At 37.6% G+C, this 16669-nt stretch overlaps 1 protein-coding gene across 1 annotated transcript; it reads left to right on the forward strand.

Moving 5' to 3' along the window:
• Positions 1-2617: 2617 nt before the first annotated feature.
• Positions 2618-16657, forward strand: nox5 (NADPH oxidase, EF-hand calcium binding domain 5). Its single transcript, XM_088006166.1, has 16 exons — positions 2618-3001; positions 3871-4021; positions 4864-5074; positions 5139-5376; positions 6523-6676; positions 7450-7622; positions 8633-8815; positions 9362-9494; positions 9685-9827; positions 10382-10573; positions 11083-11127; positions 12005-12129; positions 12481-12565; positions 12657-12756; positions 13954-14120; positions 15831-16657. Exons 1-16 carry the CDS (start codon positions 2882-2884, stop codon positions 15960-15962), a joined length of 2352 nt encoding a protein of 783 aa, XP_087862292.1. The 5' UTR covers positions 2618-2881; the 3' UTR covers positions 15963-16657.
• The last annotated feature ends 12 nt before the right edge of the window (positions 16658-16669 follow it).

Consider the following 16669-nt stretch of genomic DNA (forward strand, 5'->3'; position numbering starts at 1 on the left):
CAAGTTTTAAAAACCGTGTTAAAAGTAAGACTGGAGTATATTGGCAGAAAATCGTTTCATATCAGTTGATATTATTGTTTTAAATATCTGAAATATAGCCAAACTGGCGATGTGAACTTTCCTCTTTTACTCAGTTTCCCTCCACGCTGAGGGAAACTGTGTCCATGGAGGGATTCCAGGCTACGCAACTGTTGTTGCTAGGCAACCAAGGAGCGAGTGTGTTAGTTGATGTCACCAACCCAGCCTACATCTCCCAGAATGCTTTTGGTTCTGGATCAGAGTTCAGTGAATATTGCATAGATTGAATATTCAGTCAGAATATTCAATATATAGAGTTGAATATTCTATATATTGTGAGACATATTGATCACATGACTATCACAATTTATATTTTTATTGATTTACTGTCCAGCAATAAGTTTTAATGAAATAATTTAATCAGTGAACAGTTTTTTGGGGATTGTTTTACAAAGCTGTAGGAAAGTTTAGTGGAGCAGCGGTTTTCTTGTCCTCTGTAGAAAGGGAGAGTTGCAGATTAGGCTGCGTGCGCACGTGTGTGTGTGTGTGTGTGTGTCAGTCAGGCAGCGGCGGCTCAGCGGGCGGCAGGATGTCGGCTGCAGCTGACTCGCCTCAGAACAGCAGCAGGAGAAGCAGAACCAGACGGAGGAGATCTGGAGCAGCAGCAGAACCCGAGCCGGACAGAGCCACTTCCACTGTAGCAGGTAAAACTGACCTGAGAAGTTTTCCTCTGAGAATAGAGCAGATTCAGTTGCTTTCACTGCAAAAGGTACTACTTAAATAAATAAGACTCAATAGCAAGAAATAAAATACAGATAAAGAGTTGAATAGTTGTAGTACAGTTCTGGTGGATTTGGTCCAGAATAAAAATTACACTACAAAGTTCTTGGAAAGAGTAACTGAAGAAAATGTTCTGCTAGATCTACTGTGGATTTCTCTGTAGCTCTGGAAGAACTGTTTGTGATCTCCAACTTCTCATCACAATTTTTTTTTGTCATTTTCAGTTGAATCTGCATTCAGTGAAGTTTGCAGACTAATTAAAAGTTAGTCTTACCATAATGTCATTATTTATCCTTTATGGTTTTTTTGCTCTTAAATCCTCAGATTAAACATTTCTAATTCCCCAGTTATTCTAAAAAAAATGTCAGAAATATTTTTGTTTTATTTTCCTCCTTTTAAACGTTTCTCCAAACATCTTCCAAGGTTTATTTTTCTAATTAGAGCTGTTGCAACGCTGGTAGAAATAAAAAAAATAATGTTTTAATACAGAAAATTTAAATTTATGTTACTATCTGAAGGACTGTGAATCAAATCTCTGATTAAATAATAAATTCAACAGGATTTCTCTTTCCCAAAGCAAACCAAACTATCATCAGTAAACATAATCAGCTGTATTGATCGGAGTTTTTTTTTTTTTTAAATAAAGACAGCGTTCCTGGTTCTGGTGTCAATGGCGGCGGTGTTGTCTGAGCTGATGTTGCCATGACAACGGCCTGCTCTTTGGTGTGGAACCGAAGGACGATCAGCTGGTGCTGAAGGCTGAGCGAACCGCAGCAGCAGATCGTCTCTGAGAACAGTTTGGAGTAGTGACTCAAACAATCAACCAATCCACGATTAACTGTCGATTGCTGGTTTATTAATTTAAAATTAGTCCCAATCGATTAACTTCCGTTCAGACCGCCTTTTAGTGTTGTAGTTTGGCCGCCGTCCAGCAGAGGGCGTCGCTGGTCATCCTTAAACGGAGCCAGTTGATCGATACAGAAACAAAGATGGCGGCCAAACCAGAACACGAAAAAGAAACGGCCCAAACTGAGTCCGGTGTTTGATGCAAAATGCACTTTATGCGGTTCTGTTTAGAAATATAGACACTCGACAAGCTGCTTAAGTGAAGTTTGATGTTCGGCTCATTCAGCCGAGCTGCTTGTTAGAGCAGGGTTATTAAAAGTTTAATAACATGTTGACGATAAGATCAATCAACTTTGCATCCCAAGTTCGGAGTATTGATTATTGATATGTCGGAATATGTTCAGCTGTAGACAGAACCCTGAGTTGCTATGATGAAGCAGCTGCTAGATGCAGAACAAGATGACTATCAAACGGCTGGACTGTTAATGGAGAAAAGAAGAAAATGTATCGAATAGGACATGAGATGAACAGATGGATGGTGCGAGATTTAAATTGAAATATTTTTCTTTCAAAGAACTCAAACGGAGTTTTAACACAGTTTCCCAAAGCAACTCCTGGTGGATGATTATGACTGAGTGGTGCTGAAAATCGCCTGCCTTGTGTCATTGATTTTGGAGCAAAAAGCGTTTGTTTTAGGCGCAGCTTTATAACTGATATGTTTGACCCTACATGGATTTGAGAAAATTATCTTGTGGTAACTTTCAAACCATCAATGGAAAAAAAAAAGATCAGTCAGGAGTGCTGACATGTTTTCCATACACTTTCTGCCCAATAAAAAAAGCCATGAGAGACAAAACAAAAACTTTAAAAATACGCCAAATTTAAAACTGAGAATAAAATGTCAAAAACAGAGGCTGAAAGTAATGATGCAAAAAACACGTTTTTTTGTGGTTTTGTTTCTTTTTACATTTTTATCCAGTTTAAATTAAAATGCAATTCAAAAATATTTTATCCCAAAATTAAATAAAATATTATTGTAACAAATTTAATAAGTTATTGTTGAATAATAATAATTGGGTCTCAACTGCTTCTTAAAAGAAGCCCAAGCACTTAAAAAATATACCCACCTATTTTTTTTAGTAACAAATTAGGCAGAAACGTTGTTCCTGTGTGACCCGACCCTGAAAAAGTGCATGCTGGGCGTCCCAACCTTTCTCTACAGTGAAGGGTTTTAATCATGAGTGTGGATGAAGATTCCCGCTGGCTGGAGTGGGTAACCAAACAGTTTGAGACCATCGCTGGAGACGACAAAGAAATCGACATCGATGAGTTTAAAACTGCACTCAAAGTCAAAGAGGTAAGAAACAGCCAGAAGTCTTATAACAAAACCTGATTTTACCAAAGAGCAAAAAGACAGGGTGGTCTTCTACCAGATAAGGTAATCAGGGTGTAGAGGCACAAAAAACTGAAAATACAAGATTTAAATCCACTATTTGTTTCTTTCCCTGTAAAAATTAATTGTGCAAGTTATTGGGCACTGAAATGAAGAAGCTGCTATTTTGAATGTTTGTTCTTGTTCTTTTTCCATAAAAATATCTGGTTTCCATATATTAAAATTTAAAGCTGAACCCGGAATAGTTTCTGCGCCTTTTGGCTACGACAGAAACGTGCATAGCTCAACTATGCTTCTCAAAAAAAATCCTTTAATCTCCATGGTAACCTTTCAGCTGTGCAAAACACCTGGTCGAACCCAGCTCCGCCTTCGAGATGCAGCTCCTCCTCAGAGCGTCAGCTTTCAAGCTTCTTTTTGCCTCACATAAAAGAGTCATATTAAGTCATATTTGATATGTGTAGAATTTTTAAAACGATTGAAGGTACCATAGTTACTTGATTGTGCTGTAGAATGGCACTATGTGGCTGGAAAATACATAATACTGCTTCTTTAATGATTTTTTTTCTAACTTTCTCACAGAAAGTTTGATGTCAGATTCTGATCCTGAGAAATATTCAGAAACATTTCAGTTCAAACTATGTTTATGCACACAGTTTGATCTCCACCTGTACGGTTTGCACATCAAAGGGTAGATATTTCTGTTGTCTGCAGGGAGCACACAACCAAACTCATGCTGCTGTTGAAGGTTTTTCATGTTCATGCTGCTTTATGATTGTTTCCAGGAAGTCTTGTGTTTTTACAGTTTGTTCTGAATATATTTTACTTGTTTCCAGTCTTTCTTTGCCGAGCGTTTCTTTGCTCTGTTCGACTCGGATGGCAGCGGATCCATCAGTCTGGACGAGCTGCTCAAAGCTCTGAACCTCCTCATCCACGGCGACGAGACTGACAAGCTGCGCTTCCTGTTCCAGGTCTACGACGTCGACGGTGTGTTCGCACTATCACAGTAAACAGTGGAGGCAGGGAAGAGATGTATGACGGCGCATTAAGGCCTTTGTAGATATTAATACAGGAGGTGTAAATTTTAGCCAAAAACGTTTAGATTTATCTCAGAAATGTTCTAGAACATGGAAATTTCTGACTTTGAAAAGCCAAAAACAGCCAACTTTTGAAAATCTAAAATTTTCATGTCTTTCTACATTTCTGAGAAATCTTAAAATTTCAAATTTTTTCTCACAAATTTTCTTTTCAAGCTCAAAAATGTCATTTTTTTCTTGCAAATTTCTAAGATTTAAAAAATTTTTCTTGCAAATTTTCAGTTTTCAAAATTCAGTAATTTACCTGTTTTTTTCTAGAAAATTTCTATTATTAATCTCAAAATTTAAATGTTTTTCTTGTAAATATTTCTACTTTTCGAGCTCAGAAACCTATAACTTTTTTCTAGAAAAATTTTGAGGTTAATCTCACAATTTTTTTTTTTATCAGAAATTTTCAACTTTCGGAACTCAGAAATGTCCTTATTTTTTGTAGAAAATGTCTGACCTGTTTGCTAATTTTTTGACTATTCAGGCTCAGAAATGTCCTTATTTTTCAAGAAAATTTCTAAGATAAATCTCAAAATGTAAACGTTTCTCTTGCAAAGTTTTGACTTTTCAAGCTCATAAATGTTCTTATTTTTTCTAGAAAATGTCTGAGTTTAATATCAAAATTTCCCATTTTTTCTTTCAAATTGTTAACTTTTGGAGTTCATAAATTTCCTTGTTTTTTCCAGAAATTTCCTGAGTTTCTTGGCAGAAATGTAAAATGTTGTGTTTGTTTCGTGCTAACAGGCAGCGGTTCCATCGACCCAGACGAGCTGAGAACGGTTCTGAAGTCATGTCTGCAGGAGAGCGCCATCTCTCTGCCAGAAGAGAAACTGGACGACCTGACACTGGTTCTGTTCGAGTCCGCCGACAAAGACAGCAGCGGCTCCATCACCTTCGAAGAACTGAAAGCTGAGCTGGAGAACTTTCCGGAGGTGATGGAGAATCTGACCATCAGGTGAGCGCGTTGTTTTCCGCTCTATGATGTCATAAAGACGGGTGTTAACAGCTGTCGTCCACAGCGCCGCTAACTGGCTGAAACCGCCGGATCAGGAGCAGAAGAAGCCTCAGACGCCCCGGTACCTGACCCGGGCCTACTGGCAGAACAACAGCCGGAAGCTTCTGTTCCTGTGCGGCTACGTTCTGCTCAACCTGATGCTCTTCGTCGCCGCCATGTTGTACCACCGCAAAGGTGGCGGCTGGTTCATGCTGGCCAAGGGCTGCGGCCAGTGTCTGAACTTCAACTGCACCTTTGTGATGGTATGGCAGAAATATCGTCACCAGCTAGCACCTTTTCTACTTAAATATAACAAATACTGACATTATTTCTGCTATGGCTGTTATGGTAGGTCAACAGCTGAAATGACTGTTTCAGATGGCAGAAAATGGAGAATGGAAGACGATTAGAGCCACTAAAAAAATAAATTAAATGCTGATTTTTACTCTGAATCTTGACCTTAATAATATAATTCTTCAGAATTCTGACTTAGTCTTAGAATTCAGAATTTTTCCTCAGAATTCTGAGAATTTTGTTTTTAATTGTGAATTTTTTCCTCTAGAATTCTGTCTTTAACCCCAGAATTCTCTTTTTCTTAGAATTATTTTTTCCTCACTTCTGAAATTTCTTATCAGAATTTTGATTTTTTCCTCAAAATTCAGACTTTTTAAATCAGAATTCTATTTTTTTTCTTCAAAATTCAGATATTTTACTTATGAATTATAACTATTCCGCTCAGAATTTTGACATTTTTTTCCTCCAAATTGTGACTTTTTCTTTCATAATTATAACTTTTAGTCTCAGAATTGTGACTTTGGACTCCAAATTCTTATTCAGTGTCAATATATATCAAAATCCAAATAAATAGCCAAACATTCTTAGGTGCATGTCAGATATGTTGCTTGTATATGAAAAATAATCACAAAATCTTTTCTTCCTTGTTACAGGATTTGTAAACCTGCACTTTATCCACACTGAAAGCCCATCTCAGATTTACTTGGTAGATTTTACGACTAGATTTGCCTGATGGTTTATAAATAGTTTTTATTCTGAGAAATGTCAGGATTCTGTGATTAAAGTCAGATTTTCTCAGTGACCTTAATCTCCTTTCTTAGAAAAAGCGATTTGTTTTTCTTTACCTGGTCATCAGGGGTCTGGAACCTGTGGCTCCTAACCCTCCAGTGGCTCTTTGGACATTCCACAATGGCTCCTAATAACATGGCTGAAATAGTGAAGAACTAACTAATATTTTTTTAATACCTAAAAGTACATTTTAGTAGTCTATCTAATAGAACGATTGCATCGAATTTCCACAAAACACACACCAAGTAGGTCTGTCTAGGTTTAGGTTTAATGAGCCTCCAGCTCATCTGAATCAGTTTTCCTAGTTTGTGTTTGTGTGTTTCCAGGTGTTGATGCTGCGCCGCTGTCTGACGTGGCTCCGGGCCACCTGGGTCGTCAGAATCCTTCCTCTGGACCAGAACATCCTGCTGCATCAGATCGTTGGCTACGCCATCCTCTTCTTCACACTAGTGCACACAGCGGCACACGTCATCAACTTTGGTACTCAGCATAAATATGACCTGCTGACCAATAATGAGATTTTTCAGGGTTTCCTCGCATCCTTAAGATGTTGTATAAAGTCTAAAATCTATGTATCTAAATTAAGGCTTTAGGGGTTTTAAATTGATTTCTTAAAACATTTAAAACATGTTAATCACGGATCTTAAATTTTGACTATTTGTCGAAATAATACAAGAATAAAGTAATAATTATACAAATCGTAAAAACATGAGAATAAAGTCATAGATTGAAAATAAGGTTGTAGTATTACCAAAATAAAGTCTTAATGCTTCGAGAATAAAGTCGTAATTTTGCGACTTTATTCTCTACTTGACTATTCTCGTACAACGTTAAACAAAATAAATAAAATAATAAAATATTATTTTCATAATATTATGACATTATTATTTTCTTACTTTATTCTCATTATTTTATTATTTATTTTAAAGTTTGAGTGGCATTCAGGCATATTCATTGTGTTTTTATGTTGTGATTGTGAGTTGAGGCGACCGTTAACTGACTGCTAGTTAACTGACCCTTGCTAACTAGCTAGGTGGCTAGCTTGTTAGCTTATTTGCGTTTATCACGGGTAAGTTAAAATCTTTCTCCAGTTTACTGGACAAAATTCGTACATTTCAGTGGAGATATAGATCTCAAATTATACTCATAACTATTTTTAAACGTTTTAAAATGTTAAATTTGAGTTGGTAAAACCTGCAGAAACTGTTTTTACAAGAAGCTAATTATACCTGTTCTGACGCCGTGTATCTCAGCCCGGAAGTCGCAAAGCGGGGGGTTCAGTCTGTGGGAGTACCTGCTGACCACCAGGCCGGGGATCGGCTGGGTGAAAGGGACGGCGTCGCTGACCGGGGTCATCCTACAGCTGCTGATCTGCCTCATGGTGTTCTGCTCCAGCACCTTCGTCCGTCGCAGCGGACACTTCGAGGTCTGAATCTGTAAAAACTTAGCCTGGCCTTTGAAATCCTATTCCGCTCGCTCGATTAAAATCTCGCTTCACAAACAGGTTGGTCTTTCTCCCGTTTACAAGGATTCCCTCCAGTAGATTTTTTTTACCGAGCCAGTCAGCGAACAGAAGAAAAATTTTGTGACTCATGACATTGACTTTCTGCGTCTGTCTGTAGTTTTTGTGAGTTTTAGCCGTTCAGTTTGTGATTGTCATACTTCCAAATATTTAATTAACATTATCAGCCATCTTGTTCCACAGTGGAGGATGGTTGTTTGTGCAATTTCTGGTAAACTTCATGGATTCCAACTGGCACTTTACACTCACCATGGCCAAAAACGTTGCTGAGTTGGTAACAGTGGGCTGTCTATTGTTAACTGCAAACATGCAGACATGACCTGGTGGTCTGGCCTGTCAGTCAAACCTCTCTCACGGGAGAGCAGAAGAGGACAGAGTTTGATTTTTAGACCTTTGCCAAGTTAGATAAGATTGGGGGATAAGATCAGTTTCACATGTCAGTTTTGGGCGATCACCAATCTCCCAAAATAAAGGAAATCAGCAAAGATTAATTGGTGCACCCTTATTATTAACGATAAAATATTCTCATTAATTGTAGTACCCTTCATCTGAACCCAAGTCACACAGATGAATGTGATTAGTATCACTGAACTGCTCACAGTGGCTGCATTGAATCATATTTTCAAATTTATTGATCCATCTTTTTTGAACAAACAATGGAAAAAAATAATAAAAATAACAATCCAGAAAATAGACAGTTTTTTGATAAATCAAAATATTATGATAAGAAATTTATTACGATAAATGGTAGACAATAACATTTTCCTGTAAATGCCCACCCCTATTGGGTAATATTTAAAACTTCAACAGACTCCAGGAAGCAACAGCTCAGAAAAACTAGTTTGCTTCATGACTCTTTCAACAGCTGATTATCTTTGTACTTTTCTAATCTCTACCTGTTGTGTCTCTTGCAGGTGTTCTATTGGACTCACCTGTCCTACATATGGGTCTGGATCCTCCTCATCATTCATTGTGCAAACTTCTGGAAGTGGTTTGTGGTTCCAGGCTTCATCTTCCTGCTGGAGAAGATTGTGGGAATCGCCGTGTCTCGTATCGGAGGCCTTTACATCGTAGAAGTCAACCTGCTGCCGTCCAAGGTGCACAAAACAAACATCCACTCCAGTGGTTTCCTGAAGTGATCGCAGGCAACAAAAATAGGACTTTTTATTTTAAAATCCTGAAATTTGTGAATTTTTTTTAATCTGCACATGCAATAGTGAAGTATACCAAATACAGCAGTCATTTTTTTAGGTGTGCTTTTCCTCTTATTCACATTTTTCCCCTTCCTTTTTCCCTTTTTACTGAATTTCATTTTTCTGTTCTTTTTATCCATTTTTCTTTCATCTTTCTACTTTCCAGTTTTTCCTTTTTGTTTCTTTTTTCCCATGTTCCCTTTTTCCCTTTTTAAAAAAAATATTTTTTCTTCCTGTTTTTTTAATAGCACAAACATAATTTGTAATTTAACAAGTTCTGATATCTTTGGTTAATTTTAAATACATAGTAAATGTTAACCACATAAATCAGTTTTTGCTTAACAATATAATATAATTTGCATATGTTAAGTAGCAGAGATCAAACTGATCATGTTTAAACCCATGTCTTCTTGCATTTCCCTGTATGCTCTCTGTTCCTGAATTAAACAGGTGACTCACCTGGTGATCAGGCGTCCCCAGTTCTTCCAGTTTAAACCTGGAGACTACATCTACATCAACATCCCTGTGATCGCCAAGTACGAGTGGCACCCGTTCACCATCAGCAGCGCCCCCGAGCAGCCAGGTGTGAACAGACATTCACCCCCTTTCTCATTAAAATTCACCTAAATCCTTTCAGGAAGTCAAACTTTTCTGAAGTTTAAATTCTCAGCAGGTCACATTCACAGTTTTGAAATTTGTTTGAATTTTGTCACCAAATACATCAAATAAATGTACAGTTTTATCATTGTCTGTTCATGACCTCTGACCTGCAGACACCATGTGGCTACATGTGCGCTCCATGGGCCAGTGGACCAACCGGCTGTATGAATACTTCAGGCAGCCGGAGAGCCAGGCGGTTTGTCCCAAGCGGCTGGCCACCAGCCTGAGAAAGCGGCGCCAGGAGAAGCGGCAGCAGGTAGGAACATCTGGACGCTCTGCAGGTGGTTCCAGTTGTACCCAGAACTGGGAAATTCCAACTTCCCAGCTGGGAAAAAATTAACGCAGTACATCTTTGAAAAGCAGAAGTAGAGCCTTCTGCACAACCAACAAGAATGCAGCAAGTGGTTTCTGGATAATAAGTCAACAACAAAACACCTGTCTTTTCCAGCAGCCATTGTACGGCACATACAGCAGTAACCCAGCTGACCAAAGGAGCTGGAGCTCACTTTGGTTTGCTAGGTTATGGGTGGAACTCTCCTGGGTTTGACAGTGCCTGCTGATTTGTGATGTTACATTATGGAAGTTTTTGAAACAAGTAAACAACAGCTAGATGTTTTTTTTAAATTGCTGTGCTGTTTTTAGAAGCAATTGAGACCAAATTGTTGTTATTGTACAATAACTCCTTAATTAAATGAGTTATAACAACATTTTATTTCCCTTTGGGATAATAATGTATTTTTGAATTTTATTTGAATTAAACTGGACAATAACTGAAACACAGTATTTATCACTGACCTCTGTGCTCCTCAGAAGAACCAGATGTTCCTCTCCTCAGAGTCACAGAAAGCCGTGGCTTCGAACCAGGATGACACCATCAAGCTGACGATGTTCCGGCAGAACGGGTCGCAGTCCGGATCAGCTTCGGACCCAGAGACTCAGGTGGAGTTTCCTCCAGAGGAGTCTGGGTTCACAGAGAGAGGAAAGGTCCCACCACTCAGAGAGGTCAGAGCTGCTGATTGGCTGGATAACAGTACCAGTTCCGAGACAGATCCGAAGGAGAGGAGACATTATGCTGGAGGGTTTTATGTTTGTTGTGCCTCTAGCAACCAAAATTACACACTGAAACACTGCAGCCTTTTAAAATGGTTCCTCGTTTAAAAGCATCCCTCTGTCAGAAAATAAGCTGAGTGCAGCATCGCTGTTCAGAGAAGATCTCAGATCTGAGCTGCTAAAGAAACACACCGATAGTTCTGATTAAAAATTGATTAAAATCTGATTTCACCTAAAGTTTAAATGTAAACAAGTGAAAAAATTATTTGGTTTATTAGTATCAGCTGACATCCATCCATCCATCATCATCCTACAAACATGTTTACATTACAGCATAATAATCTGCAATGAATCTGTACAGTGAATTGTTTTGCTGCAGTGTAAACTGTAAAACAAAATCCTGTCCTATTTAGACATTTTAACTCTCAGGTCTGATCCTCTGCTCCTTGTTTTACCTGCAGGTTTCTGCCAAGTCTGGTGAGAATCACAGATTCTGCAACATAAAGGTACCAATCTGGTAACTGATAAATCAACCAACCTCTGCACTGTTCATGTCGCTTCAAAGTGTGAAGATGGATGTAAACCTACAGAAAATATTCCTCCCTATCTCTGCTTTATGATGCTTCTGTTTGGTGCTTAGATGGTTTACACAGTTATGCCAAACTGTTGCAGCTAATTTAAATTCTGTTTCATTACAACCAGAGACTCCAATGTGTTTTATTAGTATTTTATATGATAGAGAAACACAAACGGCTGAATAACTGTGCAGTGTTAATAAGATCCAGTGATGTTGGAACATCACAAAAAGAGTATCTGCCAGGGCAGATGATTCTGAGTACAGATGCACCGATACGATATTGGTATCTTTTTCGATCTTGATATTGAGGAAAATTCTAGATTGAGTATCAGTGACAATGTTCCCGATCTGTAAGAGCAGATCTATTCAGTCTAATTCTATGCTCTGTGTTCTGCGTGACACCGTGCTTTATTTATTTATTTTACCTTACATTTAAAATTCCTTATTACACTTTCTGAACCATTTGAAGGAAGATTTGTTGCAGTTTAATTTTACGTTTGACCAAAGTAAATAAGATTGTTTTCATCAGTTTTAGTGTCCTTGTTATTTATTTTACATTGGCTGTTCTACTCATAATTGCACTGACTGAACAAATTAAGGTTTTTACATGTTTGACCAAGCTTGTGAAGCTGTTGGTGTTTTTAAGAGTTATCAAATAAATTGGTTATTCAGTGCATTTATGTCTGTTTGAAAAAAATAAGCATTTCAAGCCATCGGCCGATGCCAAACCTCAGATATCGGTATCAGATGTGAAGAAAGTGTATCAGTGCATCCTGAGTTCTGAGTGTGTCTGTTTTATGCGTCAGTGTTACGTAGACGGACCGTACGGAACTCCGACCCGGCAGATCTTCGCCTCGGAACACGCCGTGCTAATCGGAGCAGGAATAGGAATCACACCTTTCGCCTCCATCCTGCAAAGCATCATGTACCGGTGAGAAAACCTTCAAACACTCAGTCCATCCCCTGTCCTCTGGTTATACTGGTTACACTGGTAGAGAGCACACAGAGCTACTAATTAAACCATTTTACCGTCCAGCCATCCATCCGCTCTCTCTTTCTTCCACTGAAGTTTTTACTCGCCTCCACTTTTCCATTACATCTCTTTCAACCTGACCTCTAAAGCTGCTCAAAGGTCCGCTTGATGATCTTCATCATCTCCTATAATGAACATTGAATCCAGATTCAGAGCGGAGTTCCCACATTTCCTCTAGGCAGGGCTTCCTGTCTGCTCTGATGTTAATGAGAGCCACCTGACTCTAACCCAGTTGTTGTTCTACCTCAGGTATCGCATGAGAAAGCACACCTATCCCAACTGTAGCTCCACAGGGTGTGAAAACGTTAAAGATAGCGACATGAGGCTGCGTAAAGTAAGAACACGTCATCCTGCAGTCTGTCCTGAGACATTAACATGTCCGATCTGATGTGGCGGACGTGTTTCCGTCTGCTTCCACTCTGCAGGTCGACTTCATCTGGATCAATAGAGACCAGAAGTCCTTTGAATGGTTTGTTAGTTTGCTGACCAAGCTGGAGATGGAGCAGGCCGACGGGGAGCCAGAGGGTGAGAGTAAAAAACTGTAGCTGGTCACAAAAAGATGAGCTGGTTGAGAACTAAACTGCAGGGCTGAAGAAAGAATGGATCCAGATGTTATCATGTTATGAAAACAATTAAAAAACTTACAATTAATTGTCAATTAAAGATCTAATAAATTAAAATTAGTTTCAGTCCATTTACGTCTTTTAGTCTTGCAGTTTGGCCGCCATCCAGCAGAGGGCGTCGATGGTCATCCTTAACGCAGCCATTAGGAACAAAGATGGCGGCCATACCAGGACGTGAAAGAGAGACGGTCCAAATAGAGTCCGGTTTGGGATATTAAAAAAAAAAAGCACTTTATGTAATTCTGTTTAGAAATATAAACATTCAAGAAGCTCCTTGAATGTTTATTTCGGCTGAATTAGCGCTATTTGTCACTTTAATAGCACTTATTCAGCCGAGCTGCAACGAAGCGTCAACTTCTCAATTAAAAACTACTGACGTGTTCCGAAGGTTAGAATATGATAATAGAAAAATGGAGTAGATGATGGAGAAAAGATGTAACATGATGGAAAAAACATGATGCCAATAATCAAGGATTTAACATTCCTTCAAGGCCAACCACAGTTCTGTATGAATATTTCTGTTCATTGGGGAAATAAGTGTTTCATATATTTCATTTTAATTTTTTTATTTTTCTATTCACCAATATGTATAGCAGGTTCCTGTTTTGCTATATTTTACAAATATGTCTAAGTTTATTAATGTGAGAAAATCACAGTTTTCTGTTTATTCAGTCTGTGTTAATACAGCTGACAAAAAATATGATCAAATTTAATGGGTTTTTTAAATTCAGCATATTCTAAAAAAAAAAAGAAAATGAACAGCCCTTTATGTTTTGGAAAGACAATCATCTCTCTTAACAAAAATGCGTAAACTCAAGTTTTTAAGAGAATAGCAGCTTATTGATTAAACGTTAGTGATAAGATCAGGCAGCTTTAGATGGACGGATACCTTGCATTCTTATCTACACCATATTTCATAATAAATCTGAAATAAATGATTAAAATTTGTTTTAACTGATAATTTGTTATATTGGTCTAATTTCACAGCACCAGCTTAGGTTTCATTGACTCATAAATGTCCATATTGTTGCATCGTTTTGTTATGAGTCTCATCTCCTCAGGTGAAGTCGGGTTTATTAACACAGCTGCTGTTTGCCAGGTCAGTTCCTGGAAATGCACATGTACATGACCTCAGCGCTCAGCAAGAACGACATGAAGGCCATCGGCCTGCAGATGGCGCTCGACCTTCTGGCCAAGAAAGAGGAGAAAGACTCCATCACAGGCCTGAGGACCAGAACTCAGCCAGGCCGACCCAAATGGGAGAAGGTGAGAATCCATCTGAGGATGATGATGATTCACTTATTAATCAAATTATTAGTTTATATCTGACATCACACCCAAAATGAAAGGTTTTGTTCCTGGTAGCCATTCCACTGTTCTGCAGCTTTTAGATTCACTTCTTCTGGATCAAATAAATGGTTAATGACCAGGCCTTTGTAAAAGTTGCTGACAATCCAGGCAGGAAGTTCAGCGTTTTGTTCAGGTGCGTCAGAGATGCATCCAAAAGTTTCAGTTTGACCCTGAAGAACCAGGATTACCTTCACTTCATTGTGACTTTGATAGTCAAATTCAATTCATTTTAGTTATCTTTGAGTAAATATGCAAACATTTATTAGATATTATTAGTTAAATATTGCTTACTTTTTATTAGTTATAGTAGTAGTTTTTTCATCCTTTGGTTAATTTTTAGGTGCAGAATTCAAAGAAGTCAAACTATTGTATTGTGATCATGTACACATCAGTTGGATAATGAATGCTATTAACAAAAATTTATTAAATTATTGTGACTGGTGTTTTTTCCAACTGTTGCTGTTTCCGTCTTGCGGAATACCAAAAGTGCCGCCAGACGAAATATAGAGAATGATTTGTTGACAGCTGACGTAAACTGCCTGCGTAGGGAGAAAAAAAAATCCATTTCACATCAGTTCGAAAGGCTAATAAGTAGAATCATTACACGAAAACAAATAAAATTATATCTATAAGTTTAGTATATTTTACTTTATAAACACGTGATAGAGTTCTAGTTAGTTATAGTTTTTCCCATTAATTACCGTTTTCATTTATTCCAATTAACAAAAATGTTTTCTCAGTTTCAGTTTCTGTTAGTTTAACTATAATAATCCTGGCCAGCAATCCAGTTTTATCTTTAAAAAAAAAAAAATCTGTTGTTTTCATTCACAGAATGTTTGAAAAACAACAAAACACTTGTCTTTTCCAGCAGCCATTATACAGCGGTAAAACCAGCTGACCAAAACTGCTGGAGCTCCGCTTGGGTTACCAGGTAACGGGCTGGGCATTACTAGGTGAGGGGCAACACCCAGCCCTGTTGATTTTGTTGTGGTCAGGAGGATTTTAAAACGGCTCATTTTCCAGACACCAAAAACATGAACTTATTGCTAAAAGATAGATGGGTGTTTTTTATAAGCAGATACTGTTTTTACAAAATGGAAGTATACAAAGTTCACAATGTGAATTTTGCACAATATGTCCCCTTTAAGTGCTTTGTTTGAGTGGTTCATCCAAGAACCATTTCTTAATTCAGTCCAACCTGGTCACGAAGAAAGTCATAATATTCCTGCAATTCTACAACTGTATTCTGATATTATTTTGACTTTATTCTCATAATACTATTACTTGCAATTTTGACTTTATACTCATAATTTTATTTTTTTTAATACTCTAATACTCCATTGTAGTGTGTGAGAGTTTTCAAAACATAAAATTTTGTTACATCTCAGTTCAATTTGTCCCTGCTATGGAATACTATTTTACTGTTATAAATAACAGTAAAATATGATGTCATATATAATAGTGAATTGAAACTGTCTTCTTCGTTCATTTGTAGTGTACATTTATCTCCAAGGTGTGGTGCTGGAAAAGATTGAAATCTTACCTTGTAAAATTCTTGAATTTTGCTGCGGGGAAAGTGAACAAACCATCATATGGTCTTCTGTTGTTTGTGTTTCCGTTTGTCAGGTTTTCCAAAAACTGTCCGAGGAAAACAAAGGAAAAGTTCATGTGTTTTACTGCGGCGCTCCGGCTCTGGCCAAAGTCATCAAAGCTCAGTGCGAACACTTCGGCTTCAACTTCTATAAGGAAAATTTCTGAGGATGTCTCTGTTGATTTGGTTTTATATTTCTATGAGGACAAAACCTGACAGAACACCAGCTAAAGGAAGCAAACTGCAGTCCCACTAAAAATTTAAGACTTATTTAGACTTGGAGTTAAGTTTTAGTTAGACTTAATGTAGGGATTCGGTTATGATGCTTACTGTAAATGGAATGTCTCTATTTGTATCTCAAAATATAAATCATAATTGTTGGAATTAAAATTTATTTCTTTTCTATTTAAAAAAAAAACATGAACCATAAATCTCAGAGTCAGTCATTTCTTACAGCTAGTCTGTTAAATTCAATAAATGGATAAATTACACACATTGATTCAGTCTACTTTAAGCATTTCTTTTTCTGGTATAATGCCTTGTCTAATTCCTCACAAAGCTGTCATCCCAGTAAGCTGCCTACAACACACTATCTTCCACACTTTTTCTTTCCACTCAACTTTCTACCTCTATGTTTGAAATAGCACAGTAAAGAACAGCTTTTTGAGCAATGATCTGTGGTGACTCACCCTCATTTTGAAAGTCCATAGCATAATTTTGTAATCCACAAATAGTTTGAGTGTATTTCTTATTAATTGTATTACTAAAATAAAGTAACTTTTAACACTAATCTAATTAATGGAATTGACTTGGATCTATCCATATGTATGTTAGTTAAAATAAACTTTTTTTGTTCATTTTTTTTTTCTGTGAC

The sequence above is a fragment of the Poecilia mexicana genome, unplaced genomic scaffold, assembly GCF_051168715.1.
Source record: "Poecilia mexicana isolate PSO_F unplaced genomic scaffold, ASM5116871v1 scaffold_6, whole genome shotgun sequence".
In the NCBI taxonomy this organism is placed as follows: domain Eukaryota; kingdom Metazoa; phylum Chordata; class Actinopteri; order Cyprinodontiformes; family Poeciliidae; genus Poecilia; species Poecilia mexicana.

Bases quoted from the DNA above. Each gene is read 5' to 3' on its own strand.
- nox5 (XM_088006166.1), top strand. From the start codon at position 2,882: ATGAGTGTGGATGAAGATTCCCGCTGGCTGGAGTGGGTAACCAAACAG. The intron at 12,130-12,480 runs GTGAGAAAACCT...GTTCTACCTCAG, and splicing joins CTGCAAAGCATCATGTACCG to GTATCGCATGAGAAAGCACA. The intron at 12,757-13,953 runs GTGAGAGTAAAA...GCTGTTTGCCAG, and splicing joins GGCCGACGGGGAGCCAGAGG to GTCAGTTCCTGGAAATGCAC.